At 37.0% G+C, this 10,083-nt stretch overlaps 1 protein-coding gene and 1 pseudogene across 1 annotated transcript; one reads left to right on the top strand and one right to left on the bottom strand.

Moving 5' to 3' along the window:
* Positions 1 to 3,429: 3,429 nt before the first annotated feature.
* Positions 3,430 to 4,803, bottom strand: LOC131867200 (xyloglucan endotransglucosylase protein 1-like; annotated as a pseudogene).
* A 3,871-nt stretch (positions 4,804 to 8,674) lies between these two features.
* Positions 8,675 to 9,166, top strand: LOC131867192 (xyloglucan endotransglucosylase protein 1-like). Its single transcript, XM_059215497.1, has one exon. The coding sequence runs from the start codon at positions 8,675 to 8,677 to the stop codon at positions 9,164 to 9,166; it is 492 nt and encodes a 163-aa protein (XP_059071480.1).
* The last annotated feature ends 917 nt before the right edge of the window (positions 9,167 to 10,083 follow it).

Below are 10,083 nucleotides of genomic sequence, written 5' to 3'. Positions count from 1 at the left end.
ATCTTCCCATCTCTCCCTCTCCCTTTTTATCTATATATCCAATCAATAACTACATGTCTATAATTCAAGTTTAGTTCCAAACTATAAATCTTGTGACTACAAACATAAATTTATAGGCATTTTATGGGTCATTTCTACCATTCTATCTATTCAACTATCTCTCCCTCTCTCCCCCTTTCCTCTCTCCCCCTCCCTCTCCTCCTCTCTCAATCACTCTACTTTTCCCTCCATCTCTCAAACTCTATATCTCTATATCTCTATATCGCTAATTCTATCTATCTTCCCCTCACTCATCTATATATCTTTCTATATATATCCTTTTGTACCTCTATCTCACTATCTCATTTTATATCCTTCTCTATCTCTATGCATTTCCCTCTATCTATATCTTTTCATCTATTCCTCTCTCTCTCTCTCTCTCTCTCTCTCTCTCTCTCTCTCTCTCTCTCTCTCTCTCTCTCTCTCTCTACCTCTCTCCCCTTTTCTTTCTCTATCTCTCTCTCTCTACCCATCTCTCTCCCACTTCCCTCTCTCTCTCCTCTTCTCTCTGCCTCTTTTGCATGTCCATATCCATGTATCTCTTATCTATCCCCATATCTCCCTTCCTTACGCCCTCCCTAAACCCATATCTATTTCTCCATCTCTTCATCTCTCTCCCTCCCTTTCTTCCTCTATCATTACTCCATTTCTATGTCCATCTCTCATACTCTATATCTATATATCTCAATTTCTCTCTATCTCCCTCTCACTACTCTATATATTCACTATCCATATCATTCACTACTCTTTATATTTTTCCTATCCCTCTCTTTCTCTATATATTATCCTCTATCTACATCTCTCCCCCTCTTCCTTTCCCATTTCTCACCCCCTCCCTCCTTCCTCTATCTCTCTCTCCCTCTCGCTCTCCTCTACCCATCTCTCTTCCTCTCTCCCACCTCTTCTATCTCCCTCTTCTACTTATCACTCTTTCTTTATCGCTATATTTCTCCGCACATCTCCCTTCTTCTCTCCCTCTCTATCCCCTAACTATCTCTTTGTCTCTCTACTTTTCTCTTCCCATATATCTCTCTTTGTACCCTCCCATTTATCTCTGCCTCTACCTTTTCCTCTCTCATTCTCTCTATCTCCCATTATTTCTCTTTTTCTCTCTCCTCTTCCTAGACTTCTATATCTACATCTCTTTCCTCTCTACTTCTATATCTCCTTATTTCTTTGTCCATGTCTTCTTCTATCTCTATCGCATTATCTATCCATCTCTCTCTAGCTAAATGTCTCTCCCTCTCCGAGCCACATTTCGTAATTTATAAATTTTGTTTCAATCATCATTGGATCTCTATATCCCTATCTCCATATCTCTCTCGCACACTCTTACACACATACCCCCTATTTATTCATTCCTATCTCTATCTCTATATCTCTCTCTCACCCACACATATGCATGAGCAGTCCCTATTTTTCCTTCCTTATCTCCATCTCCCTCTCCATCTCCCCACTCTATTTGTTTGTCTCTCTATTTGTCTCTTTGTCTTTCCTTCCCCCCTCTATATCTCCCTATATCTTGACCTCTAAATCACTCAATCTCATCATAGACATATCTATATATATATATATCTCTACCTCTCCCTCTTCCTCTATATCTCTTTATCTCACCCAATCTATCTTCCTGTATCTATCTTTATCTCTCCAACCCTCTCTATCTCTCTATTTATTTATGTCCCTCTTCATCGCTACCTCTATCTTCCTATTCCCTCCTCTATCTCTAGACATGTCTCCCTCTATCTATAAATCCATCTCCCTCCCTCTCTCTCTCCCTCTCTCTCTCCCTCTCCCTCTTCCTAGATCTCTATATCTATATATATTTTCCCTTCTATCTCCGTCTCTCCATTTTTCTTCTTTAATCTCTCCCCCTATCTCCATATCATTATCTATACCCTTATATTTCTCTATATATATATCACTTACTGTCCCTATCTTTATCTTTCTACATCTCCCTCACTAAACCCCTATTTATATATCAATCTCTTCCATCTGTCTATATCCATGTCTCCTCTTTCTCTTTATCCCCTATCTTTATCTCTATCTCCCTCTCTATCTATATCCCCAATCTCTATCTCCTTACCTCTCTCTCTCTCTCTCTCTCTCTCTCTCTCTCTCTCTCTCTCTCTCTCTCTCTCTCTCTCTCTCTCTCTCTCTCTCTCTCTCTCTCTCTCTCTCTCTCTCTCTCTCTCTCTCTCTCTCTCTCTCTCTCTCTCTCTCTCTCTCTCTCTCTCTCTCTCTCTTTTGAGATGCTTCCCATCTTAGTATGCAAAACATAGACCAAAAAATTTATGATTAGCTTTCCACACCTTTTTGATGTACCCATTGCACACTAGGGTGCAATTGCTAGTTTAATACCACTTGTAGATATGAATTCTCCCTTTTTTTCATATTTGATTAGATAAATATTATACTAATAATTTATGTATTAGCATTCGCGGTCCATCCTATAGTGTGATGGTTAAGTGGTTGCATTGTTAATGGTGCAACTTATGCCTTTGATGGGCTATCAATGTGGATGTCTTGCTAGTGATAGGAGAATTAAGGTAGACATGAAACAAGATGGAGGATGTGGAGGTATATCAGCTAGCCATTAATGCCAAATGTAGATGTGTAGGAGGAGGTGTGTGTTGGTGGTGGAGAAGAGACAAGGCAGAGAAATGGATGGCTAGGGCAAAGATGGACGGTCAGTGTTAATGTTAGGGATGAGGCCTCTCATTTGTGGCCTCACTTAGAGCTTGGGCCAATTCTATTGATGGAGGAGAGACAAGGAGGAAAGATGGACGGCTAGGGAAAAGGTGGACGATCAAGTGTTAATGTCAAGGATGAGGCCCCTCATTTGTGGCCCCACCTAGAGCTAGGGCTAGTGTTGATGGTGGAGGAGAAACAAGGAGGAGAAATGGATGGCCAAGGCATAGGTGGGCGTGTTAATGTCAAGGTTGAGGCCCCTCATTTGTGACCTCACCTAGAAATGGGGCTAGCATTAAAATCTTACTGCCTTAACTGATCAAAAAATTTATTTAATATATTTATATAATAGATCAATAAAATTTCCTATAATATATTTTTTATGTATTCACTTTCATGTCATTTAAAGATATAAACTTTTTGTTATTATTATATATATTTAATTTTGGAATCATTATTAACATATGTAATTATTATATAGACCTAGAGGAAAGTAGCTATTGGTATTCGAACCTAAATCTCTCACAAACCAACAACTTTGGTGACTGTTTTACACGCACTCATTTATATACAAATAAAAATGACATTTTATCAACTTTTTTCCAATTATAATTTAAAGGTAACCTCTTCCTCTAAAAATAGGGATGACGACACAATTTTAAGTAGCAATCACAACTACATCGCAACCTTAATATTCATTCCTTTGTAATGAGTACACATGGGATTCTTACACAAAGTGGGTACGTTTTATTTGATTTCAAGTGATCGCAGTTCGTGATATCCCAGTCTAGTTATTGCAATCTCAAACGAATTGATAGAATTCAATGATAGAAAAATTAAAGAATATTTGATAGATCTCAATGCTATGCTCTGTCAACTAAGACTTTATTTAGTTTTTTTGTTCAATTAACTCTCTGGATGGTGCATTCTGCAGGAAGGCCCTACAGAAACCTTTTTCTGTCCAAGCAGTAATCATAAATCATGTAATTCTTGAGCACCCATTTCAGTTTCTGTTCCTGACTGAAATCCAAGGCCGCCTGACTCCACCATGAATTTGCAGAGCAAACAGAAGACTTTGTGCACACCTATGCATTAAAATTGTGGAAAGAGGCATCGAAGGGTGCTTTTCTCCAATCAGTCTTCATTGCCCCGCCTCTGGTTGCCCAATCGTCTGTGTACCACGAGCTCGAATATATTCTCATTGCTTGATTCTTCGGATATGCAACACCCAACTTCTTGTTGTTCTCGAACACTCTCACCGGTGTTCCATCCACGGAGAATCTGCACAATACGACCACCATGATATATTAGAACTATAGATAATTATATCCATAAAATTACGAGTAATGCTTGTATTACATACATAATAATTTGTTGAGGATTCCAGAGTAGAGAGTAAGTGTGAAAATCGGCGGTGTGATCAAACCAGAGGTTAAATTGTTGTTCCCGATTGCCCTGGCCTTGAGAGTAAACATTTGTGTGCATAACGTAGGGATCTCCAGACAGGTTTCCCAAAAACTCGAAGTGAATTTCATCGTGGTTATTGCCTTGGGACGAAAGCTGCACCAAATATTTCAACACATGAATTTATCTGCCATGCTCAGCTAAGAAGGATAATATGTCCTATGTCATTACTAATATGAATACTATGATATATTAAGCGGACTTACATAGTATGTCGTTATAGTGCCTGCCGAGTTACCAGGAACCAACTTGATTTGCATATCGATGTTTTCGAACAGGTATTCCTTCTTGGATTGAAATCCCGAGCCTATCATATAACATCTAAATTAAGGTTCGACATAGAATTTGAATTATATACAATAAGGAAAGGATGATATGAGTAGAAAAATATGGTTTTTCGTTATACCTGAGGATCGGTCGAGAGTAAGCTACAACTGTTGCCCTTTGTTGAGTATATTAGCGCGATCACTACCCCATGTGATATCAAAATCGTTATAAAAATTTGCTGAAACATGGTGGGAGATTGAGACCATAAATATGAGGAAAAGCACGAGGAGGGCCATTGATAACAGAGTTGAAATGAGAAAGTCGAATTTAGGTAAGGTGTTAAGAAGATAGTGGATTTGTGATGGCTGAAAGCTACCAATCGCTTGTATATATATAGTACAAAAGTATGAATGAGTTGTCACGCCTTGGGGTTTATTTGGGTACGTGCAAGGTTTGGCTTTACAGGGATAACAATCTGGATTTTTTTTCTGGGGCCGGCTCATTTGTCTGGAAGCTCCCTTTTATCCTCATCTTTTCAACGTTTTGATACCAGAGCTCACATCCCATGATAATTGTAAGAGAAAGTGTTTTCTAGCTGTATTTTAGCTGCTTCATGTAAATTTCAGGTTGTTAAAGACACACAACTCCATGGCACGTTGTAGTCTCATGATTACCGAGAATTGATTAATGGAGAACAACTTGCAATAGATTTGAGCGATCAGAAACAAGTTGCAATTGATTTGGTCAAAGGTCTATTTTGAACAACACGCTCCTATTTGAGAAGGGAAAGGGAAGGGGCATGGGGCTTTCGTTATACCTACAACACTAAAAGTTATTTTTCTTTTCCCTCTAGGGTGGGGAAGGGGCTTGGGGTTTTCGTTATACACTAAAAGTTATTTTCCTTCTTTCTGAGGTGGCAAGTTGGTATCTAAAAATTTTACCAGCAATTTAATTCTAGTCTATTTTATGAATTTAACTGTAAGTATTTTATTAATTAAAAATTATTTATATAAAGAGAGAGGGGGTGGATGGATACAAGATTATACTCTAGGGTAAAAAAGTAGAATTCAAAATAAAACATAACAATAACAAAAAAATTAAGTGAAAAACAGTAATAGTTTTAATCCATTTTCGATAATACTTTGAAGATTTTTCTTTCCACTATAATATTTTTAACTATACTTAAATCAAATGTTGTTTTGATAGCTATAATCAACAATGTCAAATAATATATTTTTAAGAAAATCTAAAATTCTTCAAGAGGCTATCAAATTTTAATTAGAATAATAAACCTTATAAAAGTTGTGCTATTCTTAATGATTACCTTATGTAGTGATATAGTATAGTATTTATATTAATATTTAGTCTTTTAAATAAGTAATATTAAATTAAGCTATCAAAAATTATAATTATATTATAGGTAAAACAAAAAAATAATTAGGCATGGGCTGAGTTTGGAACTTTTATAATGTTTGTTCAATTTAATTTATAATGTGCTTCTTTAATGCTAAACTTCTTAGTTTACCAATTAAAATAAATAATATTTAAAAATTAATAAAAAATATCATATTATGAAAATAATAACATGTGTACATTAGGGTTGCATTTTGAGAAATAGATCATTTTTTTAATACTTTTGTCTTTTGTGGTCCCTTTAATTTTGATTTTATGTTCTCCTTCAATTTTATTCTGTATGGATTACATTAAAATGAAGTGCATTCTATCGATGACTATATTCCTATTATTAATTTCTCACAATGATGTCTCTACCAAAAACCTAACTCTACATCTAAAAAATATTATTATGTTTTGATTAATAAAAAGCAAGATAGGCCTGCACCATTACATAAATGCTAAAAGTGCTACGTAGGGCACATGAGACATGCACACCAAGCAAAAACACAAAAGAGGCAAAACCTTTTTCGAAAAGAGGCTTTTGACCATAACCCCAACTAGTGGAAACAATGTCCCAAACACAGGAAATCACCTAATGAAAATGGAGGGGGTTAGGAGTGTGCCCCAAACCATCCTCTTGAAAAACCCCCTTAAACTAAGAGCAAACTAGCCAAGGGATAAAAAAATCAAAAGCAAATTTGAAAGACATTCTACAACCTTTTATGATTAGGGATACTAGAGAACATTGATCTGGAGACACCCACGAACCTAGTAAAAATAGAAACTCCTAGCCATTCTATAGCAGTAACAAGAAAAGACATCATGGAATGGACTAGCACAAACAAACACAAGGGGTTTTGAAAGGCACCCCAGAACCTTTTTCATGATGAGTAGCCTGCTAACAAAACATCAAGGGTCACCTCAATAGACAAGCTGTCAACAAAAATATTGGCAGACAAATCCCCAGACAGAAAAAATATAGGGTAGAGACCCTAGCCTTCAACCCAGTGACAAGAAGATCTCAACTCAATCGCCAATCTAGAAGTTCTAAGCTAATTGATCCAAACATGCCCACTACATGACGAGGGTAGTAGAAGACAAAAGCAAAAATTGTCAAAAATAACATCTTCTGAAATAAGAAAGAGTCTAGTGCCATCGCGAGGATGACAAAAATAGAGCCCTCTCTGGTTAAACTCCCATAGGGTAACCAACCCTCAGCACTCCTCTGGAAACCACCCGCCACAACATGGGAAGAATTGCCTCCAAGAAGAACACTATCATTCTCAAAAAATACCAAATTCGACCCCCAAAAAAAGCCATCAGCAAAATAATATTTAAATAACAAAACACCTTCAAGGCCCATCTCCATAGGAACACTAAAAGAAGTAGAGTAAACATCATGTCAATTACCCTTCCCAACTAGGAGAGGAGTCCCAAGAGGAAGTCTTAGAGAGAGGAAGGAAAAGCTACCCCACTCCAGAGAACCTCAACACCACAGGAAACCATCCATCCTAGCACAAAATCCCACCTCCATACGATCAGTACTGAGCAGGGGAGCCCAATGCAGCACGCAACCCACCAACAAGAACCAACCCCAAACGAAGTTGCTCCACCAATGAGTGAGAGAAAATTAGGCACACTCAGCCCTGAATAGAATCTAAAATCCCCAATCAACAAAAGCAAAGAGAAGACCACATAGGGGCACACATTAAACACCATAGAATGAAGGGTTGTCACCAAAAACAGACCCTACAAAGTAGGCCCAACCACCAGAGACTCTCGACACCCACCAAACTTAGGAAGCAAGGCAAAGAGATGAATAGAAACCCTGCACCCACCAACGACTCTCCTTGCATACTGTCAAGAAAGATTCACTGATTATAGGAAAAGGAAAAACAAGGGCCCAATCCAATAGGGAAGAAAACCATCATCTATTAGGGGCCACTTCCTAACCAATGACCCAACATGAAATAAGCATAAGGGAGGCACGATATGAGTAGATATCGAGACCCCAGAAAGCGAAAGGGACGTAATGTCTCTCCAAGCAGAAAACCAAACAAGGAGCACTGAAAGAGCTACAACCACTATCCAAGAAAAAACCAAGCTACTAGCCACCTAAATCCCCTAACCATCCTCATCGTCGCCCTCACCTCCATCCTCTACATCGTACCCTGAAGAACCTACACCTCTAGAAACCCTAACACTCCTCGCTCCTCCTTGCTCCATTGAATCTTGGTGTACTAGTTCATTTCTTATAAATACTATTATGTTTTTCATTGTAATGATGAGAATTAAATTTTGATTATAAAATATTTGATTCACCAACTTGTCATTGAGCCAATCTACTTTTAGCACATACTTAGAGATATATTTGCAATGTGATAGATATTGACTCCATTATGATTGTCAATCAAACAAGGGGAGGTTTACACTATGTGGTTTAGCATAGAAGCAAGAAGACTACAATTTCTAGAAATGGGGTTTTCCTTTGGGTGTTAAAAGCCCAATTTCATTCCCTTTCACAGTGGAAAATCTATCCACTTTGCCTCTATTTTAAATAAAAGGCTATACATTCCTTGATTTAGAAGCTTTCCCTCATTCTATAGTTGCTTAGATAAAAAATAATAATTAATTGCTCCTATTTTAACCCTTCTATAGTTTTCGACGATTGAGAGGACACAAAACTAACAAAAATAGAGTTCTTGGTTACATTAACTTAAAAAATTTATAAATTGTAATCTTAATTTGACAAATAATTTGGAATGGATAAATCCAATGTAATATTTTTGTGAATTATTGTTATTTACAAATTTTGTAAGCAATGCTAAATTTACCCTTACCCCTTCAATTTAAGTGCTTAACATCCCTCCGGGCTAAGGCTCTGAAGTATTACCGTGCCCGTTTCAATAACATAAATTATTTTGATGTGATGGTATTGAGCAGATTTTCTTTGGATGGAACTCCCGTGAGAGTGTTTAAGAACAACGAGAATGTGGGTGTGGCGTATCCAAAGAATCAAGGCATGAGAATATATTCGAGTCTGTGGAACACAGACGATTGGGCAACTAGAGGTGGGCTTGTGAAGATAGACTGGAGCAAAGCCCTCTTCGTCGCCTCATACCAGAGTTTTAATGCACAGGTGTGCAGTACTTCTTCCTCTGACTGCTCTGCAAATGCATGGTACAATCAAGCAGCATTGGATTCGGGTGAGCAGCAGCAACTTGAATGGGTGCGCAAGAACTATATGGTATATGATTACTGTTCTGACACCAAAAGTTTTCCACTGGGCCTTCCTACTGAATGCACCCGTTAGACATCAAACGCTGAGTCAATCAACTCTACCTTCGAACAGGAAATTTTTCCCTCCTCTTTAATTGTACAATATTCACACTCTTTCATTCTTTTAACTTTCCCACAATTTCAATGTATTATTTCTTTCAACATGGAATAAAAGAAGGCTTCACACCTTTGGTAGATTATGTGGATGTAAAATCTTATATGAACAAATGCACACGAGTGCCCACCTGATTCCGTCCAGTAATTTCGGTTCTATTTCATAATCATGAATGCTTAGATTTATTTCTCATTTATTTCTTTTATAATCCCTCTCATTCCAAGACAATATCAATCAATGATACTTCTACACATGGTGATAATAGAATCATAATTCCAAAATCAACAATCAAGTTTACAAGGCAAGTCCCAAATTCCTGCAAGAACACTTTATCTATCAATACATATAAACAAGGTTAGATATAAATATTCCTTTAATCAGATATATTTCCTAGTGATCTAGACATCACCAATTTATTCCACATACAATATCAATTTTGTGTTTAGATTGGTCATGGATACTGTGCTTTACAAAGGTCATGTATCATGTTTGGGTTGCATAAAATTTTAACTTAGAAATAATTATGAAACAAATTTTGACTCACAGATTAGTCACCCAATTTTATCAAGCATTGATCATATGTGACAGTGTGATCAAGAGAAATAGAGGAAGGGGGAGATATAGGGAGACAGAGAAAAATAGATATAAAGAATTTGATTATTTGCTTAAGTTCTTGCTTAACTACATAATACTAGAATGGTTCTTTTCTTGATTGATTGTGAGTAAAGGATCAAAATTCTTCAACCCTAATGTATAATGAGATATTTAGTTATATAATTTTCTTAATCACTTCCTTGAGTTACTTGTAGAATTGGATGATGGCTAATTTTATTTTT

This window comes from Cryptomeria japonica, unplaced genomic scaffold (genome assembly GCF_030272615.1).
Source record: "Cryptomeria japonica unplaced genomic scaffold, Sugi_1.0 HiC_scaffold_165, whole genome shotgun sequence".
Lineage (NCBI taxonomy): Eukaryota > Viridiplantae > Streptophyta > Pinopsida > Cupressales > Cupressaceae > Cryptomeria > Cryptomeria japonica.
Note: the sequence above shows the minus strand (reverse complement) of the source record. Positions and strands in the feature narration are given on the sequence as shown.